We start from the raw sequence: 18,451 nt of genomic DNA on the forward strand, positions 1-18,451 counted from the left end.
AAATCCCCGCGACGGGGTGAGCTACCGTTGCTCAGTCCCTGCTCCTCCCAACCTAGCAGTTCGAAAGCACGTCAAAGTGCAAGTAGATAAATAGGTACCACTCCAGCGGGAAGGTAAATGGCGTTTCCATGCGCTGCTCTGGTTCGCCAGAAGCGGCTTAGTCATGCTGGCCACATGACCCGGAAGCTGTACGCCGGCTCCCTCGGCCAGTAAAGCGAGATGAGCGCTGCAACCCCAGAGTCGTCCGCTACTGGACCTAACGGTCAGGGGTCCCTTTACCTTTACCCTTTTAGCTTTTCGCCTCCCCTGGTCTCCAAGGTTAAGAGGTCCCAACTTGGAATCATGGGGGAGCCTCACCCTTAAAGCCTCTCCAAAATCCCAAAGCCGCTATCGTTAGCAGTTATTTACTTATTTATATGCTGCTTATCTGCCAACACGGCTTCTGTAAGCGCTTTACAAGTACAAAACCAACAGCAAGTGGCAAAACCAAAAGCGAAGTGCCGCTGGTGGCAGTTTTGCAAGGCTGTGTCCCAGTTCAGGCGGGCTGCTTAGAACATTTACCCCCCTCAAACCAAACTGAACAGGGACCAGGATATGGAGGTGGGGGCCCCATAGCAATAGGTTCAGGCCCTGAGGTGCCTCCCCTGTGCTATAGGGGAAGGTGGGAAGCAGATGGTCCTCTAGGGATGCTCCTCCACCATTGATGACATTCTCCAGAGGAACATCACTCCCCAGTTTTCACGATGACACCTCCGGTCTTTGAAAGGTGTTCTCCCCACCCCATAGCCACCTACCTGATATGCCCCTTTTCAACCAGCGTGGCTGTCCCAGCTCTATGAAGAAGCTGTCCTTCTTCTCATATTCTTCAACGTCCACAATCTTCACGTAAAGGGATTTCCTGGAGAAGGAAGGGTGAGAGGGGAGAGAAAGCATTAAAATCTTCATTGGGAAGAGTTTAAAGGATGCTGAGGTTGCAAACCACATGCCCAGATATCCCCGCAAAGAGATTCGGCCCTGCAGGATCAGGCTGAAGCCCCCATCTCCTCCAACATCCTAACCTCCAGTTCCAACCAGGTGTCCATGGGAAGCCCAGAACCAGGTCACCTGGGTGCAACAGAACTCTCTCAACTTGTGATCCCCCAGCGACTGGCATTCAGAGACAGGCTGCCTCTGCGGGTGGAGGCGCAGCTCAGCCATCATGAATAAAAGGTAAAGGTACCCCTGCCCGTACGGGCCAGTCTTGACAGACTCTAGGGTTGTGCGCTCATCTCACTCTAGAGGCCGGGAGCCAGCGCTGTCCAAAGACACTTCCGGGTCACGTGGCCAGTGTGACAAGCTGCATCTGGTGAGCCAGTGCAGCACACGGAACGCCGTTTACCTTCCCGCTATAAAGCGGTACCTATTTATCTACTTGCACCAGGAGGTGCTTTCGAACTGCTAGGTTGGCAGGCGCTGGGACCGAGCGACGGGAGCGCACCCTGCCGCGGGGATTCGAACCGCCGACCTTTCGATCAGCAAGTCCTAGGCGCTGAGGCTTTTACCCACAGCGCCACCCTCGTCCCTACCAAAAGGCCTTGCCCTCAATGAATTTGTCCAATCCTCTTTTACAGCCATCCGAGTTAGTGGCCATCTCTGTGTCCTGCAGCAGCCAGTTCTAGAGGTTAATGGCGTGCTGATGAGTGAAGAAGCACTTCGTTTCCTCTGAATCTCTTGCCAGTGAGTTTTGCCAGATGGCCCTGGGTTCCAGTATCATAGAATCATAAAACCGAAGAGTTGGAAGGGAACCTGAGGGTCATCTAGTCCAACCCTCTGCATCACAGGAACCTCAGCTGAAGCAGTATGATGGGAGCAGGAGAGAGAAAGCATCTCTCTGTTCCCTTTTTCTCTAGGCCATGCGTCATTTTATAAAGCTCTATCATGTTCCGATCCTTTATTCATTATCCCCCGACTAAAAATCCCCAAATGTTGTAAGCTTTCCTCATAGGGGAATGGTTTCAGCCCCCTGATCACTTTTTGCAACTTTATGCAAAACCTTTTGCCGCCTCCCCACCCCCCTTTGCAACTTTTCCAGGTCTGTGATCTCCTTTTAGGGATGCAGCAGGAAAGACCTGCCAAGATAGAAAGATAGAGATAGATGATAGATGATAGATAGATGATAGATAGATAGATAGATAGATAGATAGATAGATAGATAGATATAGATGATAGATAGATAGATATAGATAGATGATAGATAGATAGATAGATAGATAGATAGATAGATAGATAGATAGATATAGATAGATAGATAGATGATAGATAGATAGATGATAGATAGATAGATAGATAGATAGATAGATAGATAGATGATAGATAGATGATAGATAGATATAGATAGATAGATGATAGATAGATAGATGATAGATATAGATAGATAGATAGATAGATAGATAGATATAGATAGATAGATAGATAGATAGATAGATATAGATAGATAGATAGATAGATAGATAGATGATAGATAGATAGATAGATGATAGATGATAGATGACAGATAGAACATGCATTCATAGCAGTGACCAGAGGAGCAATGAGGAGGAATGCAGAGAGAATAAATGCCGTGGTACATCTACAGCAGCACAACTGAATGCCTTCATCTGCCCTGGCTGCAACAAAACATGTCTCTCTTGCATCAGTCTCTACAGCCACAGCAGGCACTGTAACTCTCCAATGGTTTGACTCACCCCCATAGGCACAGTCTTCCATTGTCTCCCAAGACAGATGGATGCCAACAACAGGCAAGAGAGAGAGAGAGAGAGAGAGAGAGAAGTATCCCACTGGAGGTCAGTGGTGACAATACAGTGGTACCTTGGTTTGCATACAGTACGTCTTGGTTTGCATACAATTTGGATTACAAACACATCAAACCCGGAAGTGCGTGTCCCGGTTTGCAAACATTTTTGGATTACAACCCATTTTTGGGGGGGGGATTACGAACAAAATTTTTTGGGGAGGCCCCATTGGCAAAAGCACGCCTTGGGTTACAACCTGTTTTGGTTTACAAACAGACCTCCGGAACAGATTATGGTTGTAAACGAAGGTACCACTGTACTGAGCTGTACCAAGCAAAGTTTTTACTTTGTATTTCCTCAAGGCTGAAAACGTCCCCCCCCTCTCTGCGCCTGCAGTGTAATTAAAGCCGGGAGCCCCTGAAAAAGCAAACGATCACCCGAAGACCCCCATTTTGCAAACCCTTTTTATCTTTCAAGTGCACAAGAAGAAAACATTTCCTTCCAGCCTTGGTTTCCATGGTGTGTTCCGTGGCGCATAAATGCTCTCATCAGACCACCCTCTCCGGGTTTCGCATCCTCCCTCTCCCGACTCGTTCCAAAGAGTGGGCGCTTCTCTGGCAGGTTAGGTATCTGCTGGCAGCCAGATTAGGGGAAGATCACATCACTTGGGGGGGGGGAGGAGAGACAGGGATCCTTCCTTGCTATTCTCTCCTCTCTATCAGACCCTGGCAGATGGGCAAAGTGACGACATCAGAAACCAACCGGAGAGGCAGGATGAAGAGGAGGGAGGGAGGGAAGGAGCGGGTTCACATTCACCCGGTGCTATACCAGCTCCACTGGCTTCCGGTGGAGTACAGGGTCAGGTTTAAGGTGCTGATTTTAACCTTTAAAGCCCTACACGACCTAGGACCCTCGTACCTACGGGACCGCCTCTCCTGGTATGTCTAACGGAGGACCTTACGGTCTTCAAACTAAAACACCTTGGAGATCCCGGGCCACAGGGAGGTTAGGCTGGCCTCAACCAGAGCCAGGGCTTTTTCGGCCGTGGCCCCGATTTGGTGGAACACTCTGTCACAAGAGACTAGGGCCCTGTGGGACTTCTTTCCGCAGGGCCTGTAAGACAGAGCTGTTCCACCAGGCCTTTGGCCAAGGCACAGTCTGACCCCCTCCTTTGGTAATCCTCATAGAACTCTAGCCCAATGGTTGCCATTAATTAGATTTTGAATTGATTTTAAAATGAATTGATTTTAGAATGTTGTGTTACTTTTATTGTTGTTAACCGCTCTGAGCCCGGCTTCGGCTGGGGAGGGCAGGATATAAATAAAATTTTATTATTATTATATAATTATTTGGTCAATGCTGTAGCTCAGGGACAGAGCATCCATTCCGCATGCAGAAGGTTAATCTCAGGGTTTTGGGTTTGAGCCCCATGTGAGGCAAAAATATTTCTGCATTGCAGGGGGTTGGGCTAGATGACCCTCGGGGTCCCTTCTATTCTCTACAGTTCTATGATTCAAGGATGCTGGACAAAGCGGGCCATTGGCGTGATCCAGGAAGCTCTTCTTCCTAACAGTCCAGCGGCTCTTGCAGTCTGCACTGTGGCCCATCAGCTTGATCTCACTCTCAAGAGAGTGGATTTGGGGAAGTCTCCACCAGATTCTAGTGAAGGAGATCTCATTTGGCTTCTTAAAGGTAAAGGGGTAAAGGGACCCCTGACCATTAGGTCCAGTCGCGGACGACTCTGGGGTTGTGGCGCTCATCTCACTTTACTGGCCGAGGGAGCCGGCGTACAGCTTCCGGGTCATGTGGTCAGCATGACTAAGCCGCTTCTGGCGAACCAGAGCAGCACACGGAAACACCGTTTACCTTCCCGCCGGAGCGGTAACTATTTATCTACTTGCACTTTGAGGTGCTTTCGAACTGCTAGGTTGGCAGGAGCCGGGACCGAGCAACAGGAGCTCACCCCGTCGCGGGGATTCGAACCGCCGACCTTCTGATCGGCAAGTCCTAGGTTCTGTGGTTCAACCCACAGCGCCACCTGTGTCCCTCATTTGGCTGCTTACTAGACGGGTTAAAACTAAGTTTACATGAAATATCTGGGACAGCTTTGCCGCTGTCCGTGGTGCTGAAACGAGATCTCTCACAACGCCTTTTAAACTTCTTAGGGCGTGTTTAATTCTTAGATATCTTCCCGTCCCCCGCTACCCCCAACTTTCACTTTAGGTGGTTGTTGCCATGCAACTGGGATCTGCAGCCAAGCCAGGCTCCCTCGCAAACATACCTGCGTGACACACAGGGTTGCCATCACCCTTGGTAATTGCATTTGGGTTCTGCCCTTCCTCCAAGGATCTCAAAGTGGCAAGTATTGGGCTTTTGCAATTGCATCCTCCTCTGCAAAGGAGGTTTGGCAACACTTTTTTGGGGTGGCAAGGGTTCAGAGACACATTCCCTCGGAAGTAATCTGTTAAGCAGGGGTACATCCTGCTGGTGGATGGAGCCAGAACCAAGAATGGGGTGCAGCCAGAGAGAAAAATGTCGTGGGTGAAATAATCTGGAAAACTCCACCCTGATTCAGTTCAGTCTTTCTCACATTAGAATTCCCAATGCCGTGCTTCGGAACTCCCTGCCACTTGAATTTTTTTTTAATGCTATCAAATAACAACCTGTGTTGTACTGTTTAGGAAGGGAGCCAGGAGAACAGGGTTTGGGGGGGGGGGCTAGCAGTGTTTTGCCTGTATTGTTATGATAGATGCCATTTAGAATGTTCTGTGCTTAAGCAAACTGCAAATGTTTCCAAATAAATAAAACAGTTCAGTTTCCAACAATCTCTGGCACGCAACCCCGATGGAAGGAGGAAAGTTGCTCACCCCTGATTTAAAAGGACACCAAATGGCACAGGAGGCCTCAGAATGGAGCGAGGCTTTAAAGCAGTGGCAAGACTTGCCAGAGCAATGGGTATATATTTCAGTTTCACAAAGCAAGAGGCTGTTTTCTACACACAAACACACCCGTCTCCATGCTCTCTCCAGAAAAGCAAGAGTCATTATTATCTCAGCCTGGCGAAAGCTCTCAAGACAGGCGCCTTAGAGGATGAATGAAGGGCATGAACTGGGGAGGATACCTTGGGCCAGAGAGAAAGGTTTGGAGGACTGCATTCTCCCCCCCCCCCAACCTGTGGTTCTCCGCCCTTGCTCTGAAGATTGAAGCCTAATGGGTGGATTTCTCTAGGAGAGTCGAGAGCCATCCAATCTTGGAGCTTACAAAGATCAGGTGCCGCCCAGAACTCCATAAACACAGCAAACGAGAGATGAATAAGGAGTTCATTGTGGAGAACCCCCTGAACACCAACTCCACCCCACGCCCCAAATTGACAGGAGTGCAAGCTTGCGCTCAGGAATTAAGGGTCTGTGGAGTCATTTGAGAGATTTTCCTAAAGGCTTTTGACCTGAAGCTCTTCCACGACAACGTCGCAGGTCTGCCGTGCTTGCAGGGATGTCCTCACCGTGCCCTGGCAGCTGTGCAAGGATGGCTGAGATAATGTATGTGAAACATTTGGATGGCTGAGATAACGTATGTGAAACATTAGGATGGCTGAGATAATGTATGTGAAACATTTGGAAATGCATTATAAACTATTATGGCGATGATTTATCTGCCTGTCTTCATCGCGGCTTCCCAGTTTGTTTCACTTGCAGACAAGTCCCTGCGAACGTGTAGCCTCTGCCCTCTGGTAGAAAATACCTCTTTCTGACTCATTTTCTTATCCCCATCTAGAAGATTTGTCATCGCAGATAATTATTCATTTCATTCCGCCCACGGTTTGCTTTATCCCCTACCCCACTCCAGCGGTATTATTTTTTAGATAGATACTTTTTTCCTCTCTCTCACTCACTGATACACAAACACACACACAACATGTAAAATGTAAGCCAAAGACACACAATCCTAATTTAAATTCACCTAAAGGTTAGATAAATTTCTTTAAATAGTCTGTTTACTGAAAGCAGGGTTGGTTTTTTTTAAAAAAAATTGCCACTGCGCATCCTCTCAAAATCCACAAAGGAGTTGAGACTATGTTTGAGCATGTGCAGAGTGCACCGCCTATACTCCAAAGTAGCCACAACCAGATCTCTTCACCTCTCCTAACGAAGGGAGAATACTTCCAGGCCAGAAGTCATGATTTCCAGACAAGTTATTTTAAAATTAACTATTTTAATTTGGGTTGCCACTTCCACACTGGGGGGGGGGGTGCAAAAGAGGACAGAGATTTACATAAAATTTGCATGTGTTGATTTATATGCTTGGATGCAAATTTAGAAATAATTACTATAATTGAAATAGGAATGCAGCGCATCTCGCCTGCGACCTGTTTGCTTCTTCGTTTTGCTATCTGTTGAGGGCAGGCAATTTCCAAGGCCCCTGCATGCTTTCCTTCATAGGGTCCTTTAAGTTTCAACTCTGCTAGGGCCAGAAAGCCCTTCAGAGGATGCCTTAAAAACACTAGGACTGTTCTCTCTGAGGACCCTAATTGCTATTTATTTCTCAGGTTTACAAATCGATGTAACTGAATGCAACACCTTAGGCAAAAAAAGGACAAGGCTGTGCTCCTGCTGTTCCCCAGGTCCGGCCCGATCATTGGGCAGAATGAAGCAACAGCCTCAGGCAGCAGATGTTCAGGGGCGGCAGTAGCATCAGCAGCCTGGAGCTTTTTCTCCTGAGCCAGGAGCAGGAGAACCTCACCCAGTCCTGGGTGGCTTGGATGCAGCCCTCAAGACCTCTCTATCTGGCTGTTGTAGAGGCCACACCCTCTCCTCAGCCATATCCCAAGCCACGCCCCTTTTCCTCAGGGGACACACCTCCTGTCGGCCCTTCTTCGCAGTCTCCTTGGGTGTTTGCGCCTGACTAGAAAGAGTCTAGTTAAAGAGTCTAGTCCATGTAGTTAAAGCTCTGGTTTTCCCAGTAGTGATGTATGGAAGAGAGAGCTGGACCATAAAGAAGGCTGATTGCTGAAGAATTGATGCTTTTGAATTCTGGTGCTGGAGGAGACTCTTGAGAGGCCCATGGACTGCAAGAAGATCAAACCTATCCATTCTTAGGGAAATCAGCCCTGAGTGCTCACTGGAAGGACAGATCCTGAAGCTGAGGCTCCAATACTTTGGCCACCTCATGAGAAGAGAAGACTCCCTGGAAAAGACCCTGATGTTGGGAAAGATGGAGGGCGCAAGGAGAAGGGGACGACAGAAGACGAGATGGATGGACAGTGTTCTCGAAGCTACAAACTTGAGTTTGACCAAACTGCGGGAGGCAGTGGAAGATAGGAGTGCCTGGCGTGCTCTGGTCCAGGGGGTCATGAAGAGTCGGACACGACTAAATGACTAAACAACAACAACAACTGACCTCAGTGGCTAAGGGGGCAGAAGGTCCAGTGAACTGGGAGAGACAGGCAGCTGTTCCCTCTGCCATCCTGGAGACATTAGGCCATGTCTAAAAGGGCTGCGGGTGGCGCTGTGGGTTAAACCACAGAGCCTAGGGCTTGCCAACCAGAAGATTGGCGGTTCGAATCCCCACGACGGGGTGAGCTCCCGTTGCTCAGTCCCTGCTCCTGCCAACCTAGCAGTTTGAAAGCACGTCAAAGTGCAAGTAGATAAATAGGTACCGCTCCAGCGGGAAGGTAAACGTTTCCGTGCGCTGCTCTGGTTCGCTAGAAGTGGCTTAGTCATGCTGGCCACATGACCCGGAAGGTGTATGCCGGCTCCCTTGGCCAATAAAGCGAGATGAGCGCCGCAACCCCAAAGAAAGAGTCTTTGCACCCGCCCCAAATACATGAGCAAGCATCTCTTTCAGCTCCTTCTCTGGCTAGCATGTCCCCGCCTCTCCCTAACTTTGTCCACTCCCCCCCCCCAATCCCACAACGGGATGAAGCAATTGGAGGGAATTAATGGGGGGTGGGGGTGTCCAGGGAGAGGAAATCGCGCTGGTGCCCTAACGAGTGGGATGGTGCCTGGCTGCTCCCTTTCCCACCCCTCCCACCAGTAGCAGCATCAGGGAGCAAGGTTGCCGTGGCAACCGAGATCCTGTCTTGTTGACATGAGGCTCAGAGAAAATCAATTACTGACAAATTACACAGGTTCCCCCACCACCACGGAAAAAAGGGGGCCGAGGGATGGAGGGAAGGCAGAGGAGGAGGAAAAACTCAAAAAGTTCTCGTGGGGTTACAAGGTTGGAAAGGGCGAAGGAAGCACAGAAAGAAAAACTGAGCTATTTTTCTTCGTTCGTTTGCTTGACCCGAGCCTATCGCCCACCTACCCGTTGCAGCTTCCCTCAAACTTTATGAGATTGCAACCCAGGCCTTTTGAAGTGGGATGAAACTTCTGCACCCAACCCACACACTGGGCACTAAGAACAGCAGAAGAGGCATAAGAACATCAGAAAAACCCTGCTTAGATCAGGCCAACGGTCCATATAAGTCCAGCATCCTGTTCCCACAGTGGCCGCCCATGGGAAACCAGAATTTATGCACACGAGAACTCACCCCTCTTGTGGTTTCCAGCAACGAATATTCAGGAACATCATCGCCTCTGATCGGTGAGGCAGTAGCCACTGAGAGACTTGTTCGTGAATTTCTCTAATCCTCTTTTAAAGCCATCCAAATCGGTGGCCATCACTGCCTGCTAAGGAAGTGAGTTCCATAGCTTAACTTTGGGCTGAAAGAAGTCTTTCCTTTTAGGTGTCCTGTTCATCTTCATGGGGTGCAGGGGGGTCTTTTGAGGAGGAACTCGGGGGAACTGAGTTTCCTTACCTTTAAAATATTACTACTATTATTATTACAGTCATACCTTGGGTTACAGATGCTTCAGGTTGCGTTTTTTGGGTTGCGGACCACCGAAACCCGGAAATACTGGAACGGGTTACTTCCGGGTTTCGGCGCTCGCACACGCACAGAAGCGCTAAAATGCTGCAGATTGCAAACATGCATCCCGCAAGGATCACATTCACAACCCGAGCATCCACTGTATTATTATTATTATTAGTAGTAGTAGTAGTAGTAGTAGTATTTGGGGGGGGGCTGGGGCTAGAACATATATATACCCAATGCTTGAGCCCAATATTCACCTTTATCTCTACTCAATAAAGTTGTGGCCATTTCTAATCCAGATCATTATCTGCTAGTATTACTCACATCTTACATTTAGCTCAGATCTAAACCACAGAGCCTAGGGCTTGCCGATCAGAAGGTTGGTGGTTCGAATCCCCGTGAAGTGGCTTAGTCCTGCTGGCCACATGACCCAGAAGCTGTACGCCGGCTCCCTCAGCCAATAAAGCAAGATGAGTGCCACAACCCCAGAGTCGGCCACGACTGGACCACGACAGTCAGGAGTCCCTTTACCTTTACATTTACCTCCCAGCCGAGATGTGTGAGTGCGCACGCGCCACTGCAACTGGGCCCACAACTAACTAACTAACTAAACAACCAACCAACCAACTTCATAGTTAGTTCTCCCACCTTTTTAATAAAAAAGCCGTGAATAAATGTCCATGACTTGGAGTGTCAGGAGAGAGGGAGCAAAATGTTTCGCTCGCTCCACTTTCTCCATGCTTCCCTTTTAGGACTTCCACCAGGTCCTCAAATAGACGTTCGCTTAGATGTTAAAGCAACTTTGTGTTTCGTTTGTGCCTTGAACGTCAGGCCTGGGAGACCACTCTGGGCAGTGCTCAGTTTTCAGCCAGCCCTTGTTTGTTGGCGCACACCATATGTTCACAGTTGCTTGCTCTCCATGATGACAAATAAATAAGAATCATCCACTAAAGTCAAGAGGTTGAGCTTGTGGGGGATGTCAACACACACACACACACACTGAATAATTCTGCCTGGCTATTGGGCTCCACGTGGCTGAGCCCGTCCTAAAGTGTCAGCGGATCCCCTTGGCTAATAATAATAATAATAATTGCTTGTTTATTGTAGCCCGCCCATCTGACTGGGCTGCCCCAGCCACTCTGAACTGCAGTGGTGTGCAGTGAAATTTGTCATAGGGGAACAGTTAGGGGCAGAGGCACCAGCTTGCAAAGGCTGGTGGGGGGCTGACACAGGTGTGATGTTGCGCACATGAACATCGCACCTCCCTCCCTAAGTCAGGCAGAAGCTTCCCGGCTTTGGGAAGGACGCACCAGGCCTCTGAGAGGATCCTGCAGCCCTCCTGCCCCCTTCCCGACACCAGGAGAATGGAATAAGCTGCCATGTTGATGCAGGCTGAGCTATGATTTGCCAGAGCTTAACTATGGCAAAGAATATTTGCGCTCTTTCTCTCTCTCTCTCTCCTTTTATTAAATAATAATACATTTGTTTGATTCGTCGCCTTCCCCTTCTTTTCTGCTTGTCCAGACTCCAGGAGCTTTGGTTGCTCTAAACAATCTCCACCCTTTTGCTTCATTTCGGCTCAGGCTGGGTCCTTTTCTCTCTTTTCCCAACCCAGCGTGAGCCAGACAGGCTGCTTGCGTGGGAGTGCAATTATGCCATTATTCAGAGAAAAAACACCATTCTGCTCCGGAGAGGGCAAAAATCCTCTAGGTAGCTGTGTGAGCACATGCACGGACAGAGGCACACACACACTCTAGCACACACTTGTGTGTGTGTGTGTGTGTGTGTGTGTGTGTGTGCATACAAAGAGAGCTAAGGGCATGGGTAGGCAAACTAAGGCCCAGGGGCCGGATCCGGCCCAATTGCCTTCTAAATCAGGCCCCCGGATGGTCCGTGAATCAGCGTGTTTTCACATGTGTAGAATGTGTTAAGGAAATCAGCCCTGAGTGCTCACTGGAAGGACAGATCCTGAAGCTGAGGCTCCAAGACTTTGGCCACCTCATGAGAAGAGAAGACTCCCTGGAAAAGACCCTGATGTTGGGAAAGATGGAGGGCCCAAGGAGAAGGGGACGACAGAGGACGAGATGGTGGGACAGTGTTCTCGAAGCTACCAGCATGAGTTTGACCAAACTGCGGGAGGCAGTGGAAGACAAGAGTGCCTGGAGTGCTCTGGTCCAGGGGGTCACGAAGAGTTGGACATGACTAAACAACAACAAAGAATGTGTCCTTTTATTTAAAATGCATCTCTGGGTTCTTTGTGGGGCCTGCCTGGTGTTTTTACATGAGTAGAATGTGTGCTTTTATTGAAAATGCATCTCTGGGTTATTTTTGGGGCACAGGAATTTGTTCATTTTTTTCTTCAAAATATAGTCTGGCCCACCACATGGTCTGAGGGACGGTGAACTGGCCCACAGCTGAAAATGTTTGCTGACCCCTGGCTAAGGGGGACCCACACCTGGTTTGAGCCAAAGTTAAATCAAGATATGTTTCTTTTTAAAAATGCATGTTCCAAATGAAGGAATTGAGGTGTCAAATGGAAGATGTGAAAGATTCGTACTCTGTTGCAGGGAGTTCAGAATGTAAGGTAAGTCTCGTTGGATCAGAATATCAAGAGCAGCTTCCTGTTCCTCCCGGTCCAGATGCTCTGAGGAAGTCCACAAGCAGGATATGACATCAAGAGCCCTCCCCTCTTTTCTGTCTCTGGTGTCTGCTATTCAGAGATAGACTGCCTCTGCTCCTGAAGGTTCCATTTACATGTAATAGCTCATATCCATGGGTGAAGCTGTGTGCTGTCAGTTTGTCTGGCCCCCTCCCCTTATAGACACCTATATTCCCAAACATGTCCTGGAATTTTCCATAGCTGCCAAATTTCAAAAACCTGAAAGAGTCACTCACAGCTGTCCATGGAAGCGCAGGTCAATTCTGTGTCCAGGGCGGCTGTCTACCAGCTCCACCTGGTACGCAGGATGAGACCCTACCTGCCCGCAGACTGTCTCCTCAGAGTGGTGCATGCTCTGGTTATCTCCAACTTGGACTACTGCAATGCGCTCTACGTGGGGCTCCCTTTGAAGGTGACCCAGAAACTAATTCAGAATGTGGCAACTAGACTGGTGACTGGGAGTGGCCACCAAGACCACATAATGCCAGTCTTGAAAGACCTACATTGACTCTCAGTACGTTTCCGAGCACAATTCAAAGTGTTGGTGCTGACCTTTAAAGCCCTAAATGGCCTCGGCCCAGTATACCTGAAGGAGAGTCTCCACCCCCATTGTTCAGCCTGGACACTGAGGTCCAGCGCCAAGGGTCTTCTGGTGGTTCCCTCATTGCGAGAAGCCAAGTTACAGGGAACCAGGCAGAGGGCCTTCTTGGTAGTGGCACCCGCCCTGTGGAACACCCTTCCACCAGATGTCAAAGAGAACAACAACTACCAGACTTTTAGAAGACATCTGAAGGCAGCCTTGTTTAGGGAAGCTTTTAATGTTTGATGCATTACTGTATTTTAATATTTTGTTGGAAGCTGCCCAGAGTGGGCGGAGTATAAATAATAAAATTATTATTATTATTATTATTATTATTATTATTATTATTATTCCAGTCCTTACAATTGGGGTTCATTGCTTGGCTTATTGTGAAACGAAAGCAAAGCCAGAAGCGCAAAGGGAGATTGTAAACACTCACCCTCCATGAACTTTAGATATTTCTAAGCTGCTTTTGGGACTACAGGCTTCCGTTAATAACAAATATACAATTCCTTAAGAACCAATCATTACAGCATACAATTTAATTCACAACAGAGCAGCCTGAGGAGCAGATTGAAGGGCATGTTTGCTCTTCAAGCATAAAGCAGTTTTTAAAAATATAGGCAATATATTGTCCAGATCAAGGGAAGTAATAGTACCACTCTATTCTGCCTTGGTCAGACCACACCTGGAGTGCTGTGTCCAATTCTGGGCACCACAGTTGAAGAAGGATGCTGACAAGCTGGAACGTGTCCAGAGGAGGGCAACCAAGATTATCAAGGGTTAGGAAACCAAGCCTTATGAGGAATGGTTGAAGGAGTTGGGTGTGTTTATGCTGGAAAAGAGGAGACTGAAAGGAGATAGGAGAGCCATCTTCAAATATCTAGATGACTGTCACATGGAAGAGGGAACATGCTTGTTATCTTCTGCTCTGGAGGGAAGGACTCGAACCCATGGCTTCAAGTTACGAGAAAGGAGATTCTGACTAAACTTTTGGGGGAAAACCTTTCTGACAGTAAGAGCTGTTCAGCAGCATAACAGACTCCCATGAGAGGTGGTGGACTCTCCTTCCTTGGAGGTTTTTAAGCAGAGGTTGGATGGCCAACTGTCATGAATGCTTTAGCTGAGATTCCTGCAATGCGGGGGGTTGGACTAGATGACCCTTGGGTCCCTTTCAGCTCTAAGATTCTATGGTGTTCTTACCATGGTTTCCTTCCAAGAGCAAAGGACTTGTGGCGGTAGAGTATTTTCATCACCATTGCAAAACCACATCTACCCAAAAGCCTGGTTTGCATGTCACACTAAGCCAAACTATGGTACAGTGTGTGATCACCTGAGTGCAAGGGCTCCCAGGAAGGAAACTGATTCAAAGAATTGCAAAGAGTCGGAAGGGACCCCAAGGGTCATCTAGTCCAACCCCCTGCAAGGAATCACAGCTAAGCTTTGCTTTTAGGGATGCATGAGAAACCCAATTCCATTTGCGCTGAAAAGCGACTCTAATTTGCCATTTCGGAAACAGCACGCGAAATTAAACAGGCCATCCTTTGAAATTCGCAACTCTCTGAATTTTATTTATTTATTTATTTATTTATTTTGCAGTGGCGTTCTCTGACCCAGTAACGTGCACAGAAATGCATATATACTTCTTAGCACAAGCTAGGCAACTGTTTCCTGACCTAGGTAAAGGTAAAGGGACCCCTGACCATTAGGTCCAGTCGTGGCCGACTCTGGGGTTGCGGCGCTCATCTCGCTTTATTGGCCGAGGGAGCCAGCGTACAGCTTCCGGGTCATGTGGCCAGCATGACTAAGCCGCTTCTGGCGAACCAGAGCAGCGCACAGAAACACCATTTACCTTCCCGCTGGAGTGGTACCTATTTATCTACTAGCACTGGTGTGCTTTCGAACTGCTAGGTTGGCAGGAGCAGGGACCAAGCAACGGGAGCTCACCCCGTGGCGGGGATTCAAACCGCCAACCTTCTGATCGGTAAACCCTAGGCTCTGTGGTTTAACCCATAGCGCCACCCACGTCCCTGTTTCCTGACCTAATAAATACTATAATACTGGGTTAAAAGGGCTATTAAAAAACACACATTCCTGAACAAGAGCTTTCTGATGGTAAAAGCTGCTTGACAATGGAACAATCTCCCTCAGGAAGTGGTGGATTCTCCTTCCTTGGTGGGTTTTAAGCAGAGGCTAGATGGACATCTGTCATGGATGCTTCAGCTGAGATTCCTACATTGCAGGGGGTTGGACTGGATGACCCCCAGGGTCCCTTGCAACTCTGCAATTCTACGATTCCATACAAAGCATCAATCATGGTCTCCACAAGGTGCCTTGGCGTAGTTCATCTGTGTCTAAGAGGGGTCTTTTTTTAAAATTTAACACAAACACACATACATTTATTACAAGCCTCTCGCTGAAGGAGCAATTATTTCCATATTTCATGCTCTGGGCCCGCACTAAACCGAGCAAAAGGAGATGGAGATGGAGCAACATGAATATTTCATTGGGTGCTGAAATATTTATCTGTGCCCAGTAAGTGTGTCACCAGCTGCCGGGGGCTGCATTTCGAAGAAGGGGCTGCTCTGGGTTATGCCTCTCATCACACGCAAAAAAAAATAAAATTGGGAACCCAGAATTCTGCAAGCTTCTCTCATGGAACTTACGGCACCAGCAACACTCAAGCCCTGTTCCCAGCTGCATGGACCTCGGTTGGTCGCCATTGAGGGGCCTGGTAGGAATTTTTTCCACTTGGCAAAATTGGCATGGGGCCATTTGGTTTTCGCCTACCTTGTAGCAATCGTCACAACTTTGTAAGGTTTTGTGGTTAGGCAATCTTTGACCTTATGATGGGGGAGGTGAGGTGTGGCCATCACCTGCCCTTCCAAGATTAAGGATATTCCATTAAAGGAATCCGGAGGTGTGGATCTTGTCCAAAGCCCGGGGCGGGGCTAGGGCCATGACACAACCCCGTCGAGAACATCTGGGGGAGCTCAAGTGGTCAGCATCGACGGGGCTCCCCCTTCTGGTGGTTTACCCTGACCAGACTCCCGGCATAATGGGCAGCAGTCAGATATAGTTGGTTCTATTCAATGCCTAAGCCAATACCGCTCACATTCTGTATTCCATAAAGTTGTGGCCAAAATTTGCCTAATAACATTAACCTAATATTTGTGTTACTTTGGCCACCTCATGAGAAGAGAAGACTCTCTGGAAAAGACCCTGATGTTGGGAAAGATGGAGGACACAAGGAGAAGGGGATGACAGAGATGGTGGGACAGTGTTCTCGAAGCTACAAACATGAGTTTGACCAAACTGAGGGAGGCAGTGGAAGACAGAAGTGCCTGGCATGCTCTGGTCCAGGGGGTCACGAAGAGTCAGAAGTTGGACACAACTAAACAACAACAACAAAATATTTGTGTCCTGTGTGTTTATTCTTCAATGAGGATGTGGTTGCGGGGTCTTGACACGCAACAGGATGCTGGACTCAGTGGAGAGAGAGAAAGTTTTCCTCCCTCCCTCACAGCACCAAAGCGCATGGACATCCCACGAAACCGAAGTTTGGAAAATCCGGGACAGGTAAAATAAAGGGCTTCTTCGCGCAGTGTGTGGTTGAACTATGGAACTCACTGCTGCAGGAGGCAGGTTGGCCATGAATCTAGATGCCTTTAAGAGGAGTTGTTGTTTAGTCATTTAGTCATGTCCGACTCTTTGTGACCCCCTGGACCAGAGCACGCCAGGCACTCCTGTCTTCCACTGCCTCCCGCAGTTTGGTCAAACTCATGCTGGTAGCGTAGCTTCGAGAACACTGTGCCGCCATCTCGTCCTCTGTCGTACCCTTCTCCTTGGGCCCTCCATCTTTCCCAACATCAGGGTCTTTTCCAGGGAGTCTTCTCTTCTCATGAGGTGGCCAAAGTCTTGGAGCCTCAGCTTCAGGATCTGTCCTTCCAGTGAGCACTCAGGGCTGGTTTCCTTCAGAATGGAGAGGTTTGATCTTCTTGCAGTCCATGGGACTCTCAAGAGTCTCCTCCAGCACCAGAATTCAAAAGCATCAATTCTTCAGCTATCAGACTTCTTTATGGTCTAGCTCAGACTTCCATACATCGCCTTTAAGAGAGGCTTGGCCAAATTCGTGGCAGAGGCACTGACTGTTATGAGCCAGGACAGCTGTGCTCCCACAGCTGGAGACAGCAATGCTTCTCAGTAGCTTCTGGGAACCACAGGTGAGATCTGGGAGAGATCACTCTTCTGCGTGTGGAATAAGGCTAAAGGATAATTGTGATAGAGGACCCGGTATTTATTTTATTCTTCTTCTTCTCTTCTCTTTCTTCTTCTTTATTTCCTTCCTTTGCTTATTCTTGCTGCTTCCACATTTATCTTCTTGAGATTAGTTTGGCTTTTATTGTATTTCATGTTGAAAGCTCTCAATAAAATTGATTTTTAAAAGGGGGAAAGGAGAAGCCCCTGTAGAAAGGGAGAGCTGCTCTTGTGCTTGAATCCTGCTTGCAGGTTTCCCACAAGCATCTGGTCGGCCGCCATGAGAACAGGATGCTGGGACTTGGATAGCTCAGTTGGCTGGTAACGCCAAGGTTGTAGGTTTGATCCCCGTAAGGGACAGCTGCATATTCCGGGCTAGATGATCCTACAACTCTGTGTCCAGTTCTGGGCACCACAGTTCAAGAAGGACACTGACAAACTGGAACGTGTCCAGAGGAGGGCAACCAAAATGGTCAAAGGCCTGGAAACGATGCCTTATGAGGAACGGCTAAGGGAGCTGGGCATGTTTAGCCTGGAGAAGAGGAGGTTAAGGGGTGATACGATAGCCATGTTCAAATATATAAAAGGATGTCACATAGAGGAGGGAGAAAGGTTGTTTTCTGCTGCTCCAGAGAAGCGGACACGGAGCAATGGATCCAAACTACAAGAAAGAAGATTCCACCTAAACATTAGGAAGAACTTCCTGGCAGTAAGAGCTGTTCGACAGTGGAATTTGCTGCCAAGGAGTGTGGTGGAGTCTCCTTCTTTGGAGGTCTTTAAGCAGAGGCTTGACAACCATATGTCAGGAGTGCTCTGATGGTGTTTCCTGCTTGGCAGGGGGTTGGACTCGATGGCCCTTGTGGTCTCTTCCAACTCTATGATTCTATGATTCTATGAACTCTATGGTTTTATGACTAGATAGGCCAGCCGGGCTCCTTCTATTCTATGATCATTTTGGCTGGCGATTCTGAAGATTCCAAGCCCACTCTAAATGCCCAGATGCCCTCTTTCGCTCGGGAACCAAAGAAGCTCATTACCAAGTGAAATTGCAACCCAATCCTGGCATGTCCATCTTTGGCACTGCTCCTAATTTGACCCAGCAACGTGGGTGGAATTAGCAAATTAAATTCTTTGCTGGTTATCCGGTGCTTTTCATACCAAGGTAACACACCTCACTCTTTCCACCTGTTACAACTGGGATTCTGCAAGGCTGTTAATCATGAATAAGCGGTGTTAGTTTGCAACGACATGCTCTTATCCCCGTTTCCCCTCCACCCCGAGAGGCATGCAGCCATTAATTTATCTTTGCTGAGTGGGCTGGTATCTGC

General features: G+C 48.3%; 1 protein-coding gene across 1 annotated transcript in view; it reads right to left on the bottom strand.

The window, feature by feature from the left end:
• SLC8A2 (solute carrier family 8 member A2) overlaps positions 1-18,451 on the bottom strand; it is a 133,342-nt gene that overhangs the window by 20,263 nt on the left and 94,628 nt on the right. Inside the window, exon 3 of the mRNA XM_083626921.1 lies at positions 795-898. Coding sequence (XP_083483047.1) covers positions 795-898 — 104 coding nt within the window. The remainder of the gene's footprint in view (positions 1-794; positions 899-18,451) is intronic.

This window comes from Podarcis filfolensis (genome assembly GCF_964270895.1).
Source record: "Podarcis filfolensis genome assembly, chromosome: 8".
Taxonomy (NCBI): Eukaryota; Metazoa; Chordata; class Lepidosauria; order Squamata; family Lacertidae; genus Podarcis; species Podarcis filfolensis.